At 44.7% G+C, this 25473-nt stretch overlaps 1 protein-coding gene across 1 annotated transcript in view; it reads right to left on the bottom strand.

Moving 5' to 3' along the window:
• Window positions 1–25473, bottom strand: part of CLNK (cytokine dependent hematopoietic cell linker) — a 164923-nt gene that overhangs the window by 4061 nt on the left and 135389 nt on the right. Inside the window, exons 14-18 of the mRNA XM_023253310.2 lie at window positions 24211–24292; window positions 22610–22650; window positions 16250–16383; window positions 12169–12246; window positions 8188–8343 (exon numbers count right to left, since the gene is read on the bottom strand). Coding sequence (XP_023109078.2) covers window positions 8188–8343; window positions 12169–12246; window positions 16250–16383; window positions 22610–22650; window positions 24211–24292 — 491 coding nt within the window. The remainder of the gene's footprint in view (window positions 1–8187; window positions 8344–12168; window positions 12247–16249; window positions 16384–22609; window positions 22651–24210; window positions 24293–25473) is intronic.

Raw genomic sequence — 25473 nt, 5'->3', positions numbered from 1 at the left:
CTTCCCTGCTGGAAACCCCTCCGTTCCAAGGAGTCCTGGGGTAATCAGAAGGAATAGAGCTGGCCTCAGGGTGCTGGTAGCTGTTAGCCAATGTCCCTTCCTTCCCAGGGCTTCTTGTGAAACACCGAGGTGATAACAGACCTTCACATGTTGATGTTTCTGGAGGTACATGGGTAAAGGGCTGTGGACAGTGAGATTATTTCTTTTTCCTTTTTCTTTTTTTAGAAGTTTATGTATTTCAGAGAGGGAGAGAGCAAGCACGAGTGGAGGAGGGGCAGAGAGAGAGGGGGACAGAGGATCTGAGGCAGACTCAGAGCTATCAGCACAGAGCCCAATGTGGGGCTCCAACTCACGAACCACGAGATCATGACCTGAGCCAGGATCAAGAGTCCGACTCTGAACTGACTGAGCCATCTAGGTGGCCCAAGATTATTTCAAGCTTAGGGAATCAGGATGTGCTTTGCTGAAGATGTAGACTTGAAACGGGCTATACCTTCTGGGTGATTCTACATAAAGGGGCAAGAGGTTTAAGGATTCTAAAAGCAGAGGAAGAAGCATGAACGAAGACAGATGTTGAGGACAAGGGGGCACGGACAGTGATGCTGCGGAACTGAGTTTGGGTGTGTTCTCAAAGGGAATACTGGGGGACGAGTGGGAAGAGCTTGCTCAGTCTGCCTTGCACACCTTAAGACGATGCGTGCCCTCGATCCTCCTTGGCCACAACCCTGTAAGGTGAGCAGGGCAGGAGGAGCGGCCTTCGTGCAAGAGCTAAGGAAACCGCAGCTCAGAGACGTGGCCTGACCTGCTTGGAGGTCACACAGCTAGGGGGCCAGGACCAGGAATGGAACCTGGTTTTTCTGGACATGAGTCTGCTCCTTCCCTTCTGCACCTTGCCAGTGGCTTGTGAGCCCGGATGCCAACAGACCAGGATAGAGACGACACAGCCCGAAGGGAGGGAGCCATGGTGGGGATGACTCTGATGCTGTTCTAGAAGCATCAGACACACTCCTCCCTCTGCCCAGTGCGCCCCAGCGCAGAAATGTTTGCGGGCCTTCGCGACATCCAGCAGGAATGAGATGGCCTTGGTGCCGGTCCTCATGGGGATTACATTCTAGTGGGGGCAGATGGAAAATAGTTTCCTGTGCAAGTAGGTAATTTCATTTAGGGACAATGTGCTCTGAAAATAGCTTGGAACTCAAGAGGGACCTGCCCTTGGGGCTGCATGTGGTGGCTGGGAGGGACCTGCTGTTTCCTCAGGGGAGTTCTGAGTTGAAATACAAGAGACCTGTAACTGCCATGGCGGTCCCATCCTTCCCGCCACTTGTGGAGGGTGTGAAGAGTAAAGAGGTGTCACAATGGGGGAAAGAGGCAGGCAATGACGAATTTCCTGACATGGGCCAGTCCCTGGATCCACTCCGTTCCTGCCTGTCCTGATGATGGAGTTCCCAGGGTTCTCCAGTGTTCCCACCCAGGCTCATCCGACTTTGTGTTCTGTCTTTTCACCCTGAAAACAGTCCTGATGAAATCTGTAAGTGGCTGGCCCCTCTGTGCCTGTTACTGTATCTGGTTTCAGTGAGATGACCCACCTGTCCACCCCTAACAGGTATTCAATAGCTACCAGTTCCTACCTGATGCCGAGGTAAGGTGGTTTTGCCAGGGGTCACACGGGGAAAGCAAGTGTTGTGTTACAGAGGTCGTAGGTGAAGGGCCTGTGGGGACCGAGTGCCCGAGTTCCAAACTGGGCTCTCCCACTCACTAGCTGTGTGACCTCAGGCAAGTTTCTTACACTCTCTGTTTCAGTTTCTTTACCTACGGACAGGGATGGTAACATCAGGACGTACCTCTGAGGACCATTGTGAGGATTAATTGAGTTGACACATACATAGCGTTTAGAAGAGAATTTAGTGTATACAGTGAATGCTCAATAAAGTCAGTCATTCCTATGACCTCATCCTTTCTAGGTTTGCCAAGAACACGAACAAAGACCAATGAAATCACTGGAGAGGTTTATAGACCATCACTGTATGCTTTCTACGCCATCAGGAAGGCTTTTTTACGGTGTTTCACTTCCAGTTATAAACTGAGAACAGAGTTTTCTCTTTTTTTCACGTTTGGCAAGACCAAAAGTAATGAAGGCAAGCTTGTTACGTGGAAGTCTTCTGTGACATTGGTTAACCCCACGTGGCACAAAGGAAATTTCTGTTCCCTGATGTTCATCTTCAGAGGGAAAATGCTTGCTTCCAGAATATTCTCATTCCTGCTATCTTTAGGATGGTCTTGAAGTCATGAGTCAATATTAATTATTTTAATGACCTACTACCTGGATGCCAATGTATATGAAATCATAATTTTAATAAGTGGTAGGAAGCAAGCAAGGCGTCATTTCTTATTATTTCCTCCTTGTGATAGGCCCACAACTGACACATTAAAGAGACTTTAAAAAAATATTATAATTCAGCTCTTAACTTTATCTTAAATGATTTTTTTTTTCCAGGAGGAGAGCAAATGTCATCCTAATATTAGGTCTTAAAAAACTTGTTTACGCATCAGGCTCTGTGCTGACAGCTCAGAGCCTGGAGCCTGCTTCGGATTCAGTGTCTCCCTCTCTCTGTGCCCCTCCCCTGCTCATGCTCTGTCTCTGTCTCTCTCTCCTCTCAAATAAATAAACATTAGGGGCGCCTGGGTGGCGCAGTCGGTTAAGCGTCCGACTTCAGCTCAGGTCACGATCTCGCGGTCCGGGAGTTCGAGCCCCGCGTCAGGCTCTGGGCTGATGGCTCAGAGCCTGGAGCCTGTTTCCGATTCTGTGTCTCCCTCTCTCTCTGCCCCTCCCCCGTTCATGCTCTGTCTCTCTCTGTCCCAAAAATAAATAAACGTTGAAAAAAAAATTAAAAAAAAATAAATAAAAATAAACATTAAATCAAATAAAAAAAAATTTGTTTACACCTCTTGTGTTTGGCCTATATACCAGCCGTAGGCAATGGTTGACTGCCAGAAAGGTAAGCAAATCTGTTTGGGTGCACGCATAGGAGTGAGAGAAGACAAGAGAAGAGCAGCAGACGGAAGAAACGAGAAGCCGTAAGCTCATGGGCTCATTGTTTGTCTCTACTAGTTTTTAAAGTTTATCAGGTTGGGGAACCTGGGTGGCTTAGTCAGTTAAGCGTCTGCTGACTCTCGATTTCCACTCATGATCTCATGGTTTGTGAGCTCGAGCCCCGAGTCGGGTTCCGTGCTGACAGTGCAGAGCCTGCTTGGGATTCTCTCTCCCTCTCTCTGCCCCTCCCCCCTCTAAATAAATAAGCAAACTTCGGGGAATGGTCTGGTGATGGAAATTGCTCCCTTCTATGAGCTTTCACGGAGATGTTGACAAACGTGATTTCTAAACTTAGATGTAGGGTTCATGTCTGGCAGCAGATGAAGTTCCTCAGGTTATTAATGGCAGGTGCCTCTCTGGCCAGGGCTGGGGTTCTACCAGTTGCTAAATATTTCCAGCCTCACCCCTGCTCAGGTACATGCATAGATGGGCACAGATTAGCAGGGTCTCCCTGGCCGCCAGGGACTGTGTCCCCAGAATGGGGATTCGTTCAGAGAAGAGGAAGAGACAGTGTGACCATGGAGGCAGAGATCAGAGCCATGTGGCCCACAAGCCAAGGAGCCAAGGATCGCCCAGAGCCACCGGAAGCTGACAGGGGCAAGGAAGGATCCCTCCCTCAGTGTCCAGAAGCCCCGCTGATACTTTGATTTCAGGTGTCTGACCACCAGAATCGCAGGAGAGTACATTTTTAAAAGATGTTTATTTACTTTTGAGGGACAGAGCGTCAGCAGGGGAGGGGGCAGAGAGAGAGGGAGACACAGAATCCGAAACAGGCTCCAGGCTCCGAGCTGGCAGCACAGAGCCTGATGCGGGGCTCGAACCCACAAGCGGTGAGATCATGACCTGAGCCGAAGTTGGACGCCCAACCCCCCGAGCCACCCAGGTGCTCCACATTTCTGTTGTTTTAAACCACCAAGTTTGCAGTACTTGGTTACAGGCCCCAGAGAGTGAAGGCGATGTGTCTTCCCGAAATCTGAATTCAGACATGAGTTTCTAGCCACGTGGCTAACAGGACGATGCACATACCTAATCTGCAGTAAAATGGACCTTCCCCAGGCTTATTCTTGGCAGACGCGTGTGGGTTTGCTCGCCTTCTGTGCTCGCTTTCTGGGGCCTCGTCCAGGCGTCCCCTGCAGCCCCCCACGCCCCGGGGAGAGCTGCACCTCACCTCTGCCCGGGCGCACAGGCCTGATGCAGGGGCTTTGGGGAATCATTTACGATGCAAACCCATACTGACGAAGCACCTGCCCTTTATGAGTTCGGCACTCTGTTTACATCATCTCATCTTACACGTAATAACTCCCTGGAGACAGGCGTCGCTGCATTGGATGTGTGGTTCAATTCTAAGGTTTGCAAGACAGCCCCACAGCCACGCAAAACCAAAATTGTCCCTGAAGTCCCTGTATCTCATTACCTTTCTCCTCCAGAGTCGGACTAAGACCCTCATTCTTCATTCGAACCCCAGGTGAAGTAGCTAGTGACTAGCCTGCACTCAGCACAGCCTTACTGTGCCCAATTCTTTCTTCCTTTTGTAAAGCTGGGAGAGTCTCCCCCAGCCAGGCGGGGGTGCCCACGCATGGAGGGGTGCAGGAGGGAGCTGAGGGCAAGCTAGACCGTCCCAGCCTTGTGCCAGTGCCCGTTCGCTGGGAGGACGGGCAGGAAGAACCAGCGTAAAGTCTCACTTCTCACCCAGTGCCTGGCACACAGGAAGCTTCCAGAAAAGTGTTAACTATTCTTCCACCCACGTTCTGGGCTGTTTTCAAGGAGGCTGGGGACTGTTTGCGTTTGGTCACGATGTTATCTGAGACCATATGAATAGTTATGCAGGATGAGAAATGAACCCCAGCCTTGCCGTGTACCTGCTGTGACGGGGGCGGGGGGGGTGGTTACTTAACATTTCTGTCTTCGTGTCACTGTCTGTTAAATGGAAATATTGGCGGCACCTAAGTCCCAGGGTCGCCATGAGGATGAAATCGATCCACTTCGTAATTGTTAACGGCATTGGCTGCTTTCTGTGCACAGCAAACATATGCAAGTGTTACATAAATACAGGAAAAAGGAGGCTTTTGCTTGGGGGAAATGCATGGGAGGAGAAAATTTCAGAATAACCCAAAAAGGGTTTTCTTAAAATAGGCATTTGGATCCTTGAGGGGTCCTTGGTGACCGTAATTGGAACAGCTCACCTGGAAGCTGGCGGTCTAATCTGGGCTGTCACAGATGGTAACTGCTTCCCTGCTGGGGCAGTGAACTGGCTGACAATCTGATTAAACGCTATTCGGATGCCATCCCTGGGTCGCTGTTTCCTCTTTTACGGGCAGACCAAAGTGTGGCATGCTGGGGAAGAAGCGGTGGCCTCTTTAGGTCTGGTAAAAGGGGCTCACGAACGCGTCCTTCCCAGAGGTTTTTGGAGGTCCAGGTGAGAGAGCAAAGGACACAGCATCTGGTAGGGGCCCCACGCGTCAGGGCGCGTGATTTCCCCACGCGTCAGGGCGGTGTCCCGAGCATTTAAAAGTCGTAGACAGCTTTTTAAAATAATGTGAGCAGTTCTATGAACTGGAAGAAGACAGAGGGCAGAGGGAAACTGAGCCGGGATATTCACTAACCACAGGCATCTAGTTAAGGGGGGTTGTACCCCAGTTATTACAGTGACTCGGGATTAATAGTGAAAAATATAATAACTAACCCTTACCGTGGGCTTGCTAAACCCCTGGCCGGCTCGGAGGGTGTTAACGTTCAGTTAAGTCACTAATCCTTAATCCCAAAGGGAAGATTGGCTACTTCTCTCTAGCTTTGCCATAATACTCTCTTATTATGGCTGTATTTAGAAGATTTATGTATCAACTATCTATCCACTCATGCTCTCCTTTCTGTCAAAACTTTCCCAGGTTCCAGCAAAGGCCCGTGTTGACCGCAACTCTCCAGCCACATGTGATTCCTAAAAAAGGGCTCTGGGTCAGATGGAGTCTTTTATTTATTTTTTTAACGTTTACTTATTTTAAAAAAAAATTTTTTTTCAACGTTTATTTATTTTTGGGACAGAGAGAGACAGAGCATGAACGGGGGAGGGGCAGAGAGAGAGGGAGACACAGAATCGGAAACAGGCTCCAGGCTCCGAGCCATCAGCCCAGGGCCCGATGTGGGGCTCGAACTCCCGGACCGCGAGATCGTGACCTGGCTGAAGTCGGACGCTTAACCGACTGCGCCACCCAGGCGCCCCAATGTTTACTTATTTTAGAGAGAGAGAGAGAGAGAGAGACAGCGTGCGAGTGAAGAAGGGGCAGAGAGAGAGGGAGCCAGGACCCCAAGCGGGCTCTGCACTGACAATAGACAGCCCCACGTGGGGCTCGAACCCACAAACCGTGAGATCGTGACCTGAGCCGAAGTCGGACACTTAACTGACTGAGCCACCCCGGCGCCCATAAGCCGGAGTCCTCACGCAGCTGCCGACAGGATTCCCACATACCTGCCTGCCTGATGCGTTTTGGCAGCCCCAGCAATGTTCCTCGTTTTGATTTCTAGCGAAGAATAATGGGCAGTTGTGTGAAAGTTTTGTTTTCACGCTGTATTTGTTTTCTCGGTCCTCCGTGACAAACTACCACAGATAGAGAGGCGTGGGGGCGCCTGAACAACAGAGATGTACCGTCTCACAGATCTGGACGCCGAGAGGCCAAGATCGAGGTGTGGGCACATCGGTTCCTTCTCTCTGCTTGGCGTGTAGACGGCCGTCTCCTCGCTGTGACTTCACAGTCGTGCGTGTCTGTGTCCTTATCTCCTCTTGTGGAGACACCAGTCATATTGGATCTGGGCCCGGCCATATGACCTCATTTTACCATAATCTCCTCTTTAAAGACCTTAGCTCTAAATACCCAATTACAGGGGTGCCTGGGTGGCTCCAGTCTGTTGTGTCTGACGCTTGGTTTCGGCACAGGGCGTGATCTCAGAGTCTGTGAGTTCGAGCCCCATATCGCTGCTTGGGATTCTGTCTCTCCCTCTCTGTCCCTCCCCTGCTTTCTCTCTCTCTCTCTCAAAATAAATAAATAAACTAAAAAAAAAATACCCCAATACAGTTATATTCTGAGGTACTACCTGTTAGGTCTTCAACATATGAATTCGGAAGAGCTGGGGGACAAAATTCAGCCTGTAATACGTACCAACAGATACAACTGAGGTCTGGAGATGCTACATGAGAATCACCGAATTAGAGAAGTCCAGACAAGAAAAGAACATTTGAAGAAACCAAATCTCAGAGAAGTTACGTCACTGGCCTGAGCTCACATTCTTAGTCAATGGCAACTCAGAACTTGAACCTTACCCTTTCCTGCCATCCCCTTGCCTGCCCGCCTTCCTTCCAAGAAGAGCTGTCCTCTCACTTACTCTTCGTTTGTCTCTAGCCATTTACGGAATTGTCTGAGCCTCAGTTTCCCTACCTCGAAGGTCGGAGCAACTGTTATGTCAAGGAGATGTTATGGGTTAATGCGAGGTGATTCAGATAGACCAGGACTGCCATAAACACATTCAGCCCAAATCAGTCTCCTTTCTTCTCTGTATTTATACAGTTGTCATGAATGCCCTCATTGACTGTCTCACCCAGCCGCCTACCAGCAGACCCGTACTGATGTGGGGCATGCTCAATGTGGCCCTGAATACTGTGATGGAACTCACATTCGATTTGGAGACACAAACCTAAGGGTTCCTAATGCAGGCGGATGTTGTCAGGATGTCTGCGCTGGGAATTTGGCCCTGGGGCGGGGAAGGAATGTGGCCTTAACACCGACACGGGCTTCAGAGGAGGCCTCCCGGAAGGCAGAACTGAGATGTGTCCTGCAAAGTGAGTTTTCTTTAATGGGCCAGAGCCTTGTGAGGGTGCAGGAATGGTCAGGATTGGCTGGGGCCCCGAGGGCTGAAGGGTAAGGTGGGCGGGGATGCTTGTAGAAGGGGCTGGAAGGGGATTACAGTCTCCACCTCCAGGGCGGCGCTCTTTTCTCCTATCCCAGCAGGCGTGGGGATGCGACCGACTGATGGCTTGGCCAGCATCCCCCAACTTACCCCCTTGCTGTCGTTGGTCTGGAAAAGGGAAGCTGTCAGCTTATACCCACCTCGTCTCCCCTGAGTCCTGTCCCCAGGGCAAACTGCTGATTCTTCTCCAGGAAACGGATTTTCACGTTGTAGACTCTGTTCCCATAAAACACCACCAAAACGTAGGGTTCTGTCCTGGATTTCGTGGAACAGTCTCGGACCAAGAAAGTGCCATCCTGAAGCAGAAGGAAGAATGGCCTCTTGTCAGGCAGGCCAGAACCCCACCCCAACAGTGGCCGCAAGAGTGACACTTGTGCGTATGAAGTTCCCAAATGGCTTTCTTTCTGGCAAACAGGTCTTTGGTTCAGTTTAATTCAATGAGTATTTATCGAATGTCAATATGATCAAGGGGTCTTGTTTTCTGAAAACTATACCGGTCAGATTATGACATCCCCTTCTTCCAAATCTCCCACCGTCCTCGACTGTCCTCTATGCCATGCCTACAACCTTAGTATGATGTTCAATGGATAGATGCACCGACCTGTCTTAGGGATTTTGTGTCCTGAATCTCGGCTTCGGCCAAGCCACTGTTTCTCAAGGGCACTGTCTTGCTTTTGGGAACTCAGCATTTTCCCAGGCCACCCCATCTGCAGGGAGTAGCCCTCCACCTCCCCTCCCAGAGGGGCTTCCTTCTCCTGCCCATGTTCGCATCTTTCCTCTTCTGCCTGATGCTCAGGTGTTATTGTAGAGACAGTGGGAGCCACTGCAGGCTTTAGCAGGAGAGGCTTTTAGCATAATAAGTGGGGCCTCTGGTCGGGAGATGTCAATATAGGGCAAGGGTCCCCAAAAGAGAGGTGGGGCGTCAGTCATTGACAGCACAAGTAGATATGTGAGGGAGGGGATAACATAGCCTCAGGTGAAGGGAAGAAAGAGGGGACGCAAAAAAGGATTAAGAAGATATCTGGGAGTTAGGAGGAAACCCAGAAGCTTCTGTGCGACAGAAGCCAAGGGAGGAGACGGAGAATTTCCAAAAAAAGGTCGATTAGCGTGAAACGGCTTGAGGGCTGCGAAGAGGCAGACTGCAGGGACCAGGTATATCCTGGGCAATTGCTCAGGATGAACGTCTGTCTGGACATAAATGGGTGGGAAATGGAGCGATTCTCCCGAACAGAAACACACCGACAAGACTTGGTTTTGTGGTTACATGCTGTCTTTTATACGATGACAAATACTGAAAAGTCTCTAGCTGTAACTGCACAGATTCTTACGTAGATGAGTACAAATGATCTATTAGGCTACATCTAATTAGGTGGGTGCAGCACTATTTTTTATAGAGATAGATCTATATAATAATTTATGCCTATGACTGTTACATATAGTTATCTCTATGCAGACTATGTTTTATATCTATAGATCTATAACTATATTACAGATAACTAATATAGTATTATAGATCTTGATAACAATGCTTGTAATATTATGTAATAATACTATTAGTATATTAAATTTATAAATAATGCTAAAAAAACTAGTGACGTGATAATGGTAGCTAAGGTTTATCGAGACTCGCTCTCACGATGCTAAGCATGTTACACACATTATTTCACGCGGTGTTTACATAAAGCGTGAGAAGTTATTTTCTTCCTATTTTACAGGTAAGGGAAATAGAGTCTAATTGCTTAAGTGAATCCACGAATGCATCACGGCTAATTAGTAGAGTACCTAAAAGCTAAGCCCAAATCTTTGCTCTTTAAATGAATCAGCCTCTGAGTACATGAAGTGGGATGGAGGAATTTTCTGGAACTTGTTCGGCCTCAAACATTCAGCCGTAATTGAAGCCTTAAGATTCGAGCACAGAACACTGCCCAAGATCAGAAAGGGAGAGGAGGCCAAGACACGTCACTATTTTTGGATTTATCATCTTAACTTCTGCAATGAGTTTGTCACAGTGAATCTGGGCAATCTTGCAACTTAAATGAAATTATCTGTCATTAATTGGAAACACGTTTTGACAAAACGGAGCCCAACAGAACAGGAAAATATGCAGTTATCCAACTGAGATTCTCTTTTCTCAGTGCTTTTGTGGGAGGAGGCAGAAGGGAAGCAAAAGGAGCTTTGCCGGAGTGCCCAGATATTTCTGGAAGGACGTTATGTGATGTATACGTTGCTCTTCTAGAACCATCCACGCAGCGGTTCCTGGAAGCAGGTCTTTAAGAGTAATTTTTCTGGTGGGAGGCAGGCTCAGAGAGCACTGTGGCTCATTGGGTACTGATAGCCAAGAAGAAGAGGCAAGGTCGGAGTTGGCAGCCTGTTCCCACATGTACCCAGCAGCTGTCAGCCATGGTGGGATTCCCCAGGGACAGGGAAGGGAGGACCCTGTAGCCAAGGCATCACCTATGGCTCCCCATTTGAATGTAAAGAACTATAAATGGCTCCTAGAGGCAGTTGTGATTTTGTGAAGAGAGCGCTGATCTTGAATACAGGTTCTGCCGCTTTTTCCTTTACAACCAACACCTTGGTTTAGCCTCAGTTTCCTCACCTAGACAATCAGATAGTTCCAATTATTTCTAATAGGTTCAGGAGACTATGTTGGCAACCATTTAATTTCCTACTGCTGCTGTAACAAATGACCATGACCTTTGTGGACTAAAACAATGGATTCTCCTCCAGTTCTGGAGGTTGAATTCTGACATGGGTTTTTCCAGGCTAAAATCTAGGGGTCACAGGGCTGGGTTCCTTCTAGAGGTTCTCAGGAAGAATCCATTTCCTTGCCTTTTCCGGCTTCCAGGGGCTGCCAGGGGTCCTTGACTCACGGCCCCCACGTCTGACTTTGACATTCCTACCTCGTCTTATGGGATTCTTGTGATTACATTGAATCCCCTCAGATAATACAAGACAGTGTCCCCATCTCAAGATTCCTAATTTAATCACTTCTGTGAATTCCTTTTTCTATGTAAGGTGATGTATTCACAGGTTCTGGGGATTAGGATGTGGGCCTCTTGTCAGGGGGCATTATTGTATTTACCCGAGAAACTTATATGTAATTTATCTTGTTTAATTTTACAGTATCAATCCTGAGAGCTACATTTGATTAAAATTTATTGGGGACCTATCATTTACTGACCCATTTACTAATGAATGAGTGTGTTCATTTTTGTATTTCCTCATTCAACACCAAGCATTGTACTGGTTAGCAGAGGAGAGATTTCAATGTGGCATCACTCTTGAGACCCTGTCTATCACTTTTGAGATAGTCTCACAATCAAGTAGGGCTGATCTGCCCATAGTAGAATAGTTGCTTAATAACTATTTGCTATTTGTGATAATGGTTGTGGTGGTCATTTGGTCTGCTCATAAGTGTTTCAGTGCCCCTCTCCTTTTGGTCAAAAGGGGTTGTCCTTCCCCATCCTCTTGGAAGGTAGACCTGGCTGTATGAATTGCTTTGGCCAAGGAAGCATGAGCAGAGATAAATGTTCCTTTTGAGAGGCTGTGGTAAGAGCCAGCATGTGACTGGTGGGACCACACACCGAGTTGTGGTCTTCACCAGCCTGGGTCAACCCACCAACCTTTCTAGCCTAGGAACGTGAGCAAGAATTATTTTGCTGTGCTAAGCGACTGAGATCTTGGGTGGTTAGTACAGCATCACCTATTGTCTCCTATCACAGCATTCATGATCCTTGCACCTTTCCTGAAGACAGGAGACATAAAGATTCACCTGTACCTTGGGCAGACCTTTGGTAACGAGATGAACTTGGAAGAAAGCAGAAGGAAGGCACCTTCCATGGTGACCTCCACTTACACCCCAGCTTCCACATTTGATCTCCCAAATCAAGGGCTGCTTTTACTGTTCTCACTTAACAATAATAATAATAATAATAAAAACTGGACCGAAAGACATTTTGGAATGAGAGGCAGTCACGACTAATCAGTGACACAGCCGAGTCCCCCTTTTAATGACAACCTCCTGAGCACCGAGAGATACAGGCCTGTGCATCAGAGCCGTATCAGAAGACCGTACGAGGCAGCAGACACAGTGAGGTGGGCTTTCCAGCAGGCGTTACCTTGTTCTCCCTCCTTAATGCCTCTTCCGCTGCCTGGCGACTGTGCTCTCCAACGTACCAGTTGTTTTGCGGGACATCCTGCGGTGCAGGTGAAATGACGAATAGTTTAGGGTCAAAAGGAAGTATTAATTTTAAGCAATCAATTACCTAAAGTGTACTTTCATTCCACCCGTGCCAAATCGCAGTTTGATTTCTAGTAAACACGCACTACAAAAATTCCATCCCTGGATCTGGAGACGGACACAGGAAAGGTAACTAACGGCTTAGGAATTATGAAACTGGCAACACAGAGTCCGTCTGCCATCAAAAGGAGCCAGAAATTTCACCCCAGGTGTTGAGGAAGGCCCTTCGGCACCACGCTCAACATGGATAAGAAATCTCTGTCTACCACTGTGTTGTGAGTCTGCGCCTGCGGAAGCTGATTAAGGTTGGATGCGTATCGTTGGTGAAGCCAGTGTGGGCCTCGTCCTTGTAGAAACAGCAGGGGAGGGGCGTCTGGCTGGCTGAGTCAGTTAAGCATCCGACTCTCGATCTCCACTCAGGTCATGGTCTTATGGTTTGTAGGATGGAGCCCTGCGTTGGGTCCCGTGCTGGCCGCCCGGAGCCTCCTTGGAATCCTCTCCCCCTCTCTCTCGGCCCCTGCCCCACTCATTCTCTCCCTCCCTCTCTCTATCTCTCTCTCTCTCAACAACAAACAAAAAAAAAGCTTAAAAAAGCAGGGGAAGGAAAGGAAAGGTGCAGACTGAGAGCATCTTTATAGCACTCGCTTCAAGTCACAAGTGGTAGACCTGAGTCTGTCCGGCTTTCTCCCTGTACCGTGATACATTATTATGCCAATTGGGTTATTCTGATTATAAAACGCACCACAACAGAAGGAAGGGAGGTCAGAGAGCTGTGCCATAGATCTGCAATTCCTGTACTGGGATCCAAGGATAATAACATCAAACAATCCCCTGCATGAGTCTAGCATCTCCAAGGCCATTCTTCATTCATTATCCCAATCCGTCCCTGCCACAATCCTGTGTCGTAGGCGTGTCTGGACGGAGCAGGCTCAGGAAGTCGGCACCTGTCACGTGGTCGGCAAGGGCCAGGTCTTTGTTGTCTCAGCGCCTCTGGTCCTCCCAGCACATACAACAATGGGTACACCAAGCGTGCGTGGTGGGAGAGGCGTGAGCTAACTCTAGCCCAACTGTGCAACCTCACTGGTTACCACCCTCCAGTATGAGGACGTGGTCAGGCCAGCCAGATGTGTTTGCTGCTCCTTGGACATACACAGCTTCAGGGCTTGGCATGAGCCAGCCCTGCTGCCCGGAAACCCTCCCCCTCCCCCTCCTTCCCCTTTCCTCTCACCCAGCCCTGCCATTCTCTTCCATCAAGTTGGGGATCAAAGTCACCTCTTATTTGAGACCCCTTTTGGAATAAGTTCCCTTACGGAGTGCCTACCCCCAGTGGGGAGTGGGTACTGGGAAGGCCCAGAGGCAGGACCAGCTCTGCTCCCCTCCCGCCAAGCCATGTGACAGGCTCCATCCAGAAAGAAAGGAGCCTGAGAGCCCCATCTGCCTCAGAAGTGTGAGCTCCCAGCGTACAGAGTGGTCTGCTGCTTCTGGAAGGCTTGCCAGCCAGTTCAGGGGCTTAGCAGGGCTCAGTGCATTTCATCTATTCTGATTTTATTTACTTTTTCGAACTGGAAGCGCTTAGAGATTTTATGGTCTTATTTGTCCAGGTGTGGTCATGAGTGCTGGCCGGTGAGTTTAGGTGGGACTCAAACACAGCCTTAAATAAGTCAGAAATGCCTGGGGGAGAAGCAGCCCCTTCAGTTGTCTTTTTAGACCTTTGGATAATTCAGGAGGGATGTTTCATTCTTGTTCTAGTATGTCCTTAATATCTCTCTGGCATTTCTAACCTCCCCAGTAATGGAAGAACCATCCTTATGCTGACAGCTACTAGCGAGTGAAGAGATCTTGCTATAATTTAATGGCTTTGTTCTGTTTGAGTTAAAAGGACTTTAAAAATGTGGCAAAATATACATAGCATCAGATTCACTATTTAAACCATTTTAAGTATATAATGCAGTGACACTGAGCACATTCTCATTGCTTTGCAACCATCACCATTGTCTCCCTGCAAAACGTTGTCATCATCCCGAATTGAAGTTCTAGACAGATTAAAGAGCTCCCCGTCTCCCCCCCTCCCCCACCTCCCAGCCCCTGGCCACTGCCATTCTACTTCATCTCTATGAATTTGCCTATTCTGCCCTCATAGCAGTGGATTTCATGGATTTATTCTTTTGTGTCTGGCTTCTTTCACTTAGCATGATGTTTTGAAGGTTCATCTATGTTGTAGCATGTATGGGAATTTCATTCTTTTTAGAACTGTTCTCTCTCTCTCTCTCTCTCATATATATATATATATATATATATATATATATATATATATATATAAATAGTTTTATATATATATATATGGTGGTCATTTGGATTGTTTCCACCTCTTGGCTTTTTTATGAAAAATGCCTCTATGAACATGGGTGTACAAATATCTGTCCGATTCCCCGCCTTCAGCTCTTTGGGGCATATATACTCAGAAGTGGAATGTTGCAATTAGTTTTAAGGTCACTTCCTCTCCATGGTATGTGACACTGGTTTTCTATTTAGAGCAGCGATACAAAGTGGAAAAAGAGTCAACTATACAAAGAATACTAATAAGGGAACATTATTATTGGTCATACACGGGTAGGTCACAAATTGTAAAGGTGGATTGAAATTGTTTGGCCATCACGGAAGTCCTGATTCACTGCAAGCCTCCCCCATGCATGTGGGAGCCCAGGATCTGGGAGGGGCGTGATTTTGGAGAGAACTCAGGGATTCCTGTGTTCCTGAAGCAGATGAAAGAGAGAAAGGAAGCCAGATACATAAAAAGGGGAAGTCACGGTAGTCTGTGTAAAAGTTTCCCAAAGTCTAACTTAAGGGTATGGGGACCTTTTGTAGCAATTAAGGTAGAAATTAATACAAGGGCCACAAAAGACCGTTAGGGTACCGTGGGGATTATAGGAATGGACCAGAGGTATCTTGGATGCTCTGCTTCTGCTTCAAACCTTTTGCAAGCTCCATAGCAGGATCCCAAGCACATGGGGATGCGGGATGGAGACCCAGAAGAAGCATATACTTCTGTGCCTCGTAAGTGAAAGCCTTTAGTAAGTAGTGTTACCAGGTAATTGAGGGAAGGGCATGGAAGCTACAAAGAACGTTTTGATGCCCCGCTTTCCATGTAGTAAATGTTAAGTGCAACGTGGTCCAAGAAGATCATAGGGATGGGGAATATTTTAGAAAGAGACCAGGAAATAGATGAAGGACTAATGAGAGTACATCTATTATCTCTTAGCATCATATTTCCCTGCTCTGCGTCTCCTCTGGGCACGGACCATATCCTCTAGCATATTGTGTGGCATATGATAAGTGCTCAAACAATAGTTGTTGGACTGTTCAAATGAAATGAGTATATGACATGTGGGTCTTTTATTGGAAAAAGAATTGTAGGGGTGCCTGGGTGGCTCCATTGGTTAGGCATCCGACTCTTGATTTCAGCTGAGGTCATGATCTTATGGTTCGTGAGTTCAAGCCCCACATCAGGATCTGTGCTGACAAATACAGAGCCTGCTCGGGATTCTCTGTCTCCCTTTCTTTCTGTCTCTCCCCTGTCACACACACACTCTCTCTCTCAAAATAAATAAACATTAAAAAAAAAAAAAAGAAAAGGGTTGTAGTGTATAAATCCCTGCTGGTCCTGAAAGATTATTGAACAGCTAGTAAGTATAAAACACAGTCCTAGATATCTCTTTTTTTTGAGTAATAAAAAAAAAGCCACTTTGAGAATCAGAGAGTGTGCAAATTAAAGACTGGTAAAAGAGCAATATGAAATATTATTAGCCCATAGAAAATATTAAAAGCCAGTAATATGCAGCCAGAAGGGGAAACAAATTAAAGCTGGTCATGATGATCTCCTTCTAGGTATTATTCACTAAAGCTCTCTTTAGATGCTTAGGTTTATCTAGAAAGACACTGCAGAGAAGTATCTGTTTTACCTTTTCATCAGAACTTGTGGGGAAAGGTTTTCTCCAGCCTGTGTTTTTACAGTGCGGCAAAGTTTCCTGAGGGCCATAGCGGGCTGGAGACTGACATCTCTGGGGAGGATGGAACTGGGTGCTGTGTTTATGATCTGAAAAGGAAATTCACACACAAATATGATTTTGTTATCATCTCACGCCGCCTCCTTCCAACCAGGAGCTGGAACTCATCACTCCTTCCTGTGCCTGGGGCCACCTTGTTGGTCTACGCCACTGTCCTCTCATTCCGGAGGGTGATCTCCTCTGGACTGTTCTCTTGCTTCAGTTCTCTTGCCCCTTTCTCTCTAGGGCATCTGGAACAATCTTTTTTAAAAAATTTTTTATTAGTTTCTTTATTATTATTATTATTGTTTTGAGAGAGAGAGGAAGTGAGCAGGGGAGGGCAGAGAAAGAGACTGAGAGATAATTCCAAGCAAGATCCACACTGTCAGCACAGAGCCCAATGAGGGGCTCCAACCCATGTACCATGAGATCATGACCTGAGCCGAAATCAAGAGTTGGATGCTTAACTGACTGAGCCACCCAGGTGCTCCACATTTGGAGTAATCTTAAAAAAAAAATGTAATTCTGACTTTGCTACTCCTCCTGGCAAAAATGCTTACATGCTTTCCTTTACACCTGAAATAAATTCCAAATGTTTTACTTCTTTCAATAAGGCCTGAATAATCTTATCTACCCATCCATCCATCCCCCCCAATCCATCCTACATTGTCTACTCTGTTCTGGTCATAACGAATTCTGCTCAGTTTCTGAAACAAGCCAAGCTTGTTCTCAACTTGGAAAACGGTATTTTTTTTAAACTTGAAGGAATAACTTTTTTCTTTTATTGGAATATCACTTTTTTAACCTAAAAGAATGACTAACAGATAAAATATGTTATTCAGACTTAGGCATTTGGTAGGTATTTTATTAGAAAATGAACCAAGGGAGGCTGTCACTTTGTGGAAAACAACTGGCAGTATTTGCTGCCAATTATAAAATTAGACTTTCCTAGTGAAAACTGGAATTTGGAAACACTTGTATCTACCACTGTTGTATAACACCATACACAACAGTTAGACCTGTCTGATGAGACTGGTGGTGTTACTTGCAAATGTGATTTAATAAACTATTATGTAATAAAATGTGTTAACATTGGAAAGATCTGCTCAGGTCTGGGAATCATTTTCCAAGTGACCAATGCACAATGCTACAAAATCATGCCTGGATAGAAGATTCTTTAAAAGAGCAAGGTAGACCAATGGATTTTAAAGTAACCATACAAAAAGTTCACTAAAGGGGTTTAGATTTCATGTGGTACCTAAGTTTTAAGATACTACCACTTGTCAAGGTTTAATGTGGTATTTCCTCCTTATGCCTCAATGAAAATAATATATTTTCACTGCATGGCATTCCCATAAACAGTAATAAAAGATGAAATCAGAGCCACAAGGAAGGAGTTAAGCGTTAGGAGAAACACTAAGCAAAGGTATTTGTAAATACGTTAGTAACTTTAAGCAAGGATTAACTGTATAAAAATCATAAAGCCTTGAGAATATGAAAACAATATGAAATGGAATAGTGGACAGCAATAATATAACATGGAAGAAAGGTGATTGGTGTGAAGCAGAATTATAAGCTGTATAGTCTTAATTCAGTCTACAAAATATAACTAAAGTTATAGTTCTGGTTAGTAGCTGAACAAGAACTTTGAAAAAGTGGGATACTTCTGACAGTACATTTTTGAAACAAAATACTAGATATAATGTCAGCAAATATTTACATGCCAGTTACTGTAACATTTAGGTTATATGTGTATTTATTCTGCTTCTTGTCATCAAAAAGCTGAATTTTTATCTAAGTTTATGAAGAAGAACAGAGTACTTCTGGAGCATTTTATGTCCTATTTTAATGGTTCCAAGGATTGTGGCTTTTAATGTTAAGACCGAGAATGTTTGCTATAGGGAATTAAGTGTACAAAAATGTTTGTTGAAAAATGTTTGATCACTTAACATTTAAATTATATTCATCATAGTAAGTTAATTTCACCCACCAATTTATGACCTTAAAAATAGGAATCATGCTACAGACATCTCTGATTTTCAAATTTTGTAAATAACGAATTTGAACTTCCAAATAGTGCAGAATCCATACCATTAGAATTAGGGCATTCTGAGTTTCTTGTATTGCTTGGGAAAAGGATATGAACTTCAGATTTTGAAAATCCAAACATTCTTTTATTTAAAATGTTAAAGGTCACCTTGGAAGAGTAGAACTGGAATGTGTGACTTCCAAAGGAGAGAAAGGGAGGGGAATTAAGAGATGAACCCACTCTCTGGCAAGAAAAGAAACGGTCAAAAAGAGTAGGGCAAATAGAAGGCACAAAATAATATAAAAACCGATCTAAAAGATTAGTAATCACAATAAATATCAAAAGTGTAAACAAAGCATTTATAAATTAGATGCAGAATTGTTTAAAAATTCCAGTAATGTACAGTTATATATGACAGCAGTCACTAATGAGATGGAAACTGTACGCCAGGCAAATCCTAACCAAGAGAAAGCTAAAAGTGCTATTGTAATGTTTAAAAAGTGCTTTTAAAACTTTATTTTAAACTATAGTGAAGCAATAGAGACTTATTACTGAAATGGCCGTAACTGTCTTTCCACCATGGATCAAAATAGTAAGAACATACTTGAGAAAAGAAAATAACCATTCTCAGCATTTTCTATCGCTTGGTGTGTGTAGTTTACATAATAGTGTTGAGTGATTATAAATTTTTCATTATACTGTGGCAATGGATTTATTATATTTCAACTCTGAGTGCCTTGCTTGAATATTTAAAGAGTCCTACTTGAAAAAGAGTGTTTGGAAATAGCTATATGCATTTGTAGTCTATGCAGAGAATGAGCTAAATAAAACAAAACAACAAACAGAACAACTTTGCCTTTGCCGTTTTCCCCTGAAGCCCCTTTGGATCTTTGTTTAATGAGTGAATGAAATTCTGAGCGTAGAATCCAGGGCAACGATTTAACTGATTTTGTTCTAAAATAATGGCAGCTAATCTTTGGATATTATATATATTATACACCATTATATATATTATATATTATTATATATTATATATAATATATTGCATATTATATATACATATATAATATACACATTAATACATATATAATATACCTATATTATACATATTATATTATTATAATATACCTATTAATAATAATAACAACATAATATTAATATATTATATATACACACATACACAAATATATATGTATATATGTACACATACATACATACACATATGTACATACATATATGTATATTATATATTTTCACATAAAACTGCATTTGAGTTTTATAGCCCCACGAAATAGGGCTCGCCTATTTGGAGAACAGAGGGTCACATTAATGAACAGATTGACACAGAGTAAATAGAACTTTGGGGAGGACACTATGTAGGTGGCCAATAAAATTTGAGGCAGTGTAGCCTAATAAGCATGGGTTGTAGAATCACACTGTTACCAATAATACTAATATTTCAAAATTCTTCTGTATCTAAAACTGTTAGTACAGTGTCTGACCTGTACTGGTCACTCAAAATAAATAACACAAGCTACTGCTTATTGAATCAGTCACCAGTGGCCGATGATTTAATCAATTGTGCCTATGTAATGAAACCTCTAAAAAGCCCCAAAGGATGCAGTTCAGAGAGTTTCTGGGTTGGTGATCCAGAACAGTTCCATGTGCCATCATACAGTGCCCCAAACTCCATAAGGGCAGAAGCTCCTTTGTTCAGGACAATGCCCTATGAAACTCTTCTATCTGGCTGTGGCCTATTTGTATTCTTTTATAATAAACTGGTAATCCAGCAAGTACAATGTTGCTGAGTTCTGTGAACCACTCTAGCAAATTAATTGAACCTAGGGAAGGGTTTGTTGGAACCTTGGCTCTACAGCCGGTTGGTCAGAATGGCCATGTGATTGGCTGACACAGGCTTGTGGGGGGGAGGGGTGCAATCTTGTGGGATTGAACCCTTAACATGTGGAATCTATGGACTCCATGTAGTGTCAGAAGAGAGTTGAACTGTAGGTCACCCAACTGGTGTCAGGAATCGTCTGGTGGTGTGGAACCCCCCCATTTTGGAATTGTTGGGTGCAGAATTATCAGACTCCTAATAGCTTAGCCTGAAATCATTTATCAGAGAATTGAGCCAAGTCTGTTTATCAAGGAGTAGCTGAACTATTAAGAATAAGTATTTCCCAAATTCCTTTCTCATAAAACAAGGAAGATAATGTCTACAGTGATGGAGGTCTAGATTTCACTTATTCTACATGAAGAGTGCTATGTACCTTGGCTGAGGCATTCAAATTAAGACCAGTAAGCTTCATAGAACCCTCTAGACTGAAAACACGAGTGCCGGGATTATGTGGTTCTGCGTGCAGCTAATTTCTCCTGAGCCCTGGTGATCCAGAAATGACTTTTCACTCAGTAGAATGGACACCTGCCCAGTAAACTGATGCAGGAGCATCGCAGGTGCAAAAGTAGTGGTTAGCTGAAGGGCAGAGCTGTCTCTGTTCTGTACTCATAGGGCCCAGCCCAATTTTGTGTATAAACCATGTGCTTCATGGATGTTTGATGACTGAAAGAGGAATTGATGGTGTTTTAAGGCTCTGGAGGCCCCAACATTCTCCCCGTCCATTCTGGGCTGCTTCCTTAAGCAACTGTTTGTCTAACATGAGCGGAGGACAGTTTGTCTAACATGAGTGGAGGATGAAATACACCCAGTCCTGGGATGCTTGACTGGACCCATGTATGTGAAGGCCATCCACATCCACATCACTAATACTGCTACTCCACTCTTATATTACTCTTCATTTTCCATCTGTGCATGATTTTGTCTTTCAAATGAAGACTGGAATTCTCTCTAAGCTTGATTCTGCTTCCCATCCCTGCAGCATATCTTCACAATCCTGATAAATAATGGCCCTTCTGGGCCCACTCAGCCCCTGGACCTTCTACCTGGAAACTCTCTTTCTATCTTCATACATCTAGCTCTGGCCTCCAGGACTATTGTTTTTGCCATTTTGTCCCCTCATTCTTGGGGATTGAGCCTGTCCCATTAATCACAGCTACTTTAGACTGCCTTCCTTTAAAAAAGGAAGGAGGGCACTTGTTGGAATGAGCACTGGGTGTGGCATGTAAGCAGTGAATCATGGGAATCTACCCTCAAAACTAAGAGCACACTGTATACACTGTATGTTACCTGGCTTGACAATAAATTATGTTAAGAAAAAAAGAAAAGGGAAGTCTCTTCCCTTGGGAGACTTGTATTAGCAAGGGGCACATCAGGGGAAATAAGATTTCCAGATTGGTTTTCCAATCTAAGGTCCAGACAGTATAAGGCAGAAGATGAGTAAGGACATGATAGAGGTGAGAGAGGAAACTCCTAGGTCTAACGGGTCAGTTGGGTAGGGCATCCCTGGAGAAGGAAGGATATTAAGGTGCGTCACTTGCCTACTATGTGTCACATGACTGTGTGTGTGTGGATAACCCTGTGAGTTAATATTATTGTTATGGATGGGGGAGGGGGAGGATCTAAAAATGAACTTGCTCAAGATGACGTTATTGCAGGGAGAGAGGCAGAATGGGGACTCAGGTCATTGGAACCCTCTGTCATTCTACTCTATCCCACGGGAATCTGCTTTCTCCAGCTCTAAGCCCTCTTGTGGCTCAACAGAAAGAGAGTGCAGAATTAGACCTCAACGCAGAATCTCCATAGCATATGGGTTGAAGAAAGAAATGCAAAAGAACACACTAGATTTGTTTGAACAAAATAATACTGACGATATCAAAACCCACCACCAGTAGGAATACAACACTATATTCATATGTTGCTGTAGACATCTCTGCAGACAGGCATCCTGTTGAGTTTTATCTTTACAACCAGTAAGAGAAGTCAGTTTGATGTCCTTAATTTGACAGACTTAAGATAAATCTATTGTGTTTCACCCAAAGAATTGGCAAAAACTAAAAGTTTGTCAAAAACAACTGTTGGAGATGATGGGGAATGAGGAGGACTCATAAGCTGTTGGTGACACCAATGTCTACTTTGGAAAATGCATCTAGAATTTTTTGGATTTAATTATGGACAAAAATCGTTATATTGACCTAACGGAATACTATCTATCAGTGAAAATGAGCTAATTACACCTACAGACGTCAGCTCAACGACGGTGAGGCTCATAAAAGCAAAGTCACAGCGCAGGAACATCGTAGTGTGATGGCTTACCTGTGTGTTTCATAATTCTTGCATAAGGCGCTCTTACCTCTGTTTTGTGCACTTTGGTTTTTCATCACGAGTGGTGAGCTAAAGGAAATGTTAGAATTGACAGCATGTTAGTGTTTCCCGTGGTGGGTAAAATTCCACGCAAAGGCAAGGCCAGTCACAATGGACTAAGTCACGTTTACAAAGCACTTTATATTTCACCGGCTGTGCTACAAGAGTTTCTGTTTTGTAAGGTAAGAGGAGGCTGGTTCTTTCTCTCTTTTCTCAAGACAGGCAACAGATATGGAACAAATTGACCCATACAAGTTCTTTCCGTTGTATTTCAACGAGCACATATCATGATTCTTTGCTTTTGGGAGCTGTGAATTCAGACTTTCCTTGTAACTACGGTCACTCTAGAAGATGATAGGTTGGAGCTAATAGTCTACAGAAATTGTTTACCAGTTGAAGAAGAGTGAGCCATAGCAAGCAAGAAGAGAATAGAAATTGTTTTGTTCCTTCTTGAAATGTGAGCTAAGTGAGAAAACTGTGGATTATTATAAGGAAATCTGTAAGAGAAAAAGGTTATAAAAATATAATGAAAGATGATCAAAACAACAATATGCAAGAGAAGGAAGGGGGGTAATGGGGGATGGAGATCATGCCCCTGATATGCAGGCCTGGCAATGACAATGAGAGCTGACATTCGTTGGGCACTTGCAACAGGTCTGGGAAAAGTCAGCATTCATGGACTGCATTTTCAGAATCAAGCCATTATAGGAAGCATGGACTACTGGAAAGTGTTTGGGTTTTGAAGCTGGACTTGACTTTAGTGGTAAGGAACTCCATCTCTCCGGGTCGCATTTATTGCCTCTGGGGAGTGGGTCAGAACTATCTCCTAAATTCAGTGTGGCTCCAAACTGGGATCTGCTGGATGAAGAGGGGTTTTCCAAGTAGCGAGAGGGTGGAAAGAGGGAAGAAGTGGTATAGACAGGGGGATAGCACGTGCAAATGTCCTGCATTAAGTGACAACAAGGGTTGAGATGGTGGGAGGCTGGCATGAACTGAGGCTGGGGCCACCCGGCCAGTCTGGGATCATGGGGGAACTTAGAAGCAGTCATTTTGGAGGCTCTGGAGTTTGTTTTACTGAAGCCACCGCTAATTTACCATTACAGTGACCTTGGGCAGTGAATCACTGGCCTGAGCCTTTGCTTCAGTTGGGACAGCAATTGTCACAATAACCTGATCAGGCAAGTGTTAAATCAGATAATGGCATTTTCAATGCCCAACCATCTATAAAGGTTTGTTCAAAAGTAGCTGTAAGTTTAAGTGTGGTCATCAACTGGGTATAATTAGAAATGGCCAACTTTTTTCCCCAGATTGTTTTGCATCCGTTCAGTTAATCCTGTCTAGTTAACATCCAAGCCTTCAAATCTCCCAAACTTCTCTAACAATGAATCACTTACAAATTGCAGGAAGCATAGTGCCATTTGCTTCCATAATGGCTGTGACTCACAGGTTTCCCTTGGGGCCATCGCTGGGCTTCATTAGCAAAGACCAAAGAATCCCCATGTCTCAGGACACCTTGGTGAGTCATTACCCAGGACGACACATGGCCTGACCCCCAGGCTGAAGCCCAACAAGGAATTCCTGGCTCCTTACCTGGTGATGGCAAGAGGAGTGTCTTGAGTACTTTGATTTTGTGACAGGTGAATCGATTCAGGCTTCATCTGGCAATGAGGGACTGCATAAAGGAGTCACATGATGTAGTCAGGTTGTAAAAGGAAAATGATTGGGGACCTACTGGAACTTCTATAATTTTATCTGAGTGATCTCTGATTAGTAGGAGCGGGTTGTCAGTGGTCAGCGGTAACTATAACTTAACATATTCTGTAACACCCCTGGCTCCTGGGAGTGGCTTCCCCCTGAAGTTATAACAACTTAGTGAATATTCAAATATCAAGATTACTGAATTTGGAATTCATCACTGAGCTTCCTGAAACACAGAATATTACATCGGGAGGTATTTGGTATTGTAAGGGCTTGACGTAGAAGTGAACTGAAGTTGAATTCTGCATTCAAATGAAAACTTACATGGGAACATAAATCACAAAGTTAAACCTAAGAACGGTCCTGAGCAATGTAGGCTATGGGGTGGCCCAGTGCTGGCCTGAGCACTCCTGAATCCCCTCACCTCTTGTGTGAAAAGGCAGGAGAGCTCCCAGAATTCTGACGTAGACCAGTACCTACCCGGCAACCAGCAGGAATATGTTTTTGTAATTTTTCCCCTTTGATCTTTCCGTTTTGAGAAGTTCTGCCAGCCATAAGGAACTGGAGTTATTTAGGAATTACATATGCCGTGGGTGTTCCCACTATTTATTTCCTTTTCATCATGAATAGATTTTAACCAGCCATCCAGAATCACTGAGGGCATGTAATAATACTAGGAGGTGAAAGGCCATAAAACACTCTCCCAGGGGCTGTCCTGAGCAATAAAGTTAAGGAAGCATATCAACACTGATGTGTCTTAATTCTGGTCGTTGCTCTGTGTTTAGTCCAAGGTCAGTCACAGACTGGACACCTCTGGTTGAAGGTCTGTGATTACTTGCAATGTTATGGGGGTCGATGACTGGTCTACTAGTCACCCATCCCATAAAATCCTTTCATGGCAATGTCATCAGCAGCCCTCCAGAGCACATGCCCCTCATGAGCTGAACAACGTGACATCATTGCTCTCCATGAGCTGAATGACGTGACCTCACTGCACTGATAATCATGGAAGTCGAAGGCAACAATATTGAACATTTTAATGTGAGGGTGTTGAGCTTTAGTGTGGAAAGCAGCACAGTTTCCTGTAGTTCTTAACATTATTTAGAATCACCAACCAACTCCCATTCCTCCGTCAGGGACCCTTGGGAATCTACA

This window comes from Felis catus, chromosome B1 (assembly GCF_018350175.1).
Source record: "Felis catus isolate Fca126 chromosome B1, F.catus_Fca126_mat1.0, whole genome shotgun sequence".
NCBI classification, from domain to species: Eukaryota; Metazoa; Chordata; class Mammalia; order Carnivora; family Felidae; genus Felis; species Felis catus.
The sequence above is the reverse complement of the archived record's forward strand: the minus strand, read 5'-3'. Positions and strand labels throughout refer to the sequence as shown.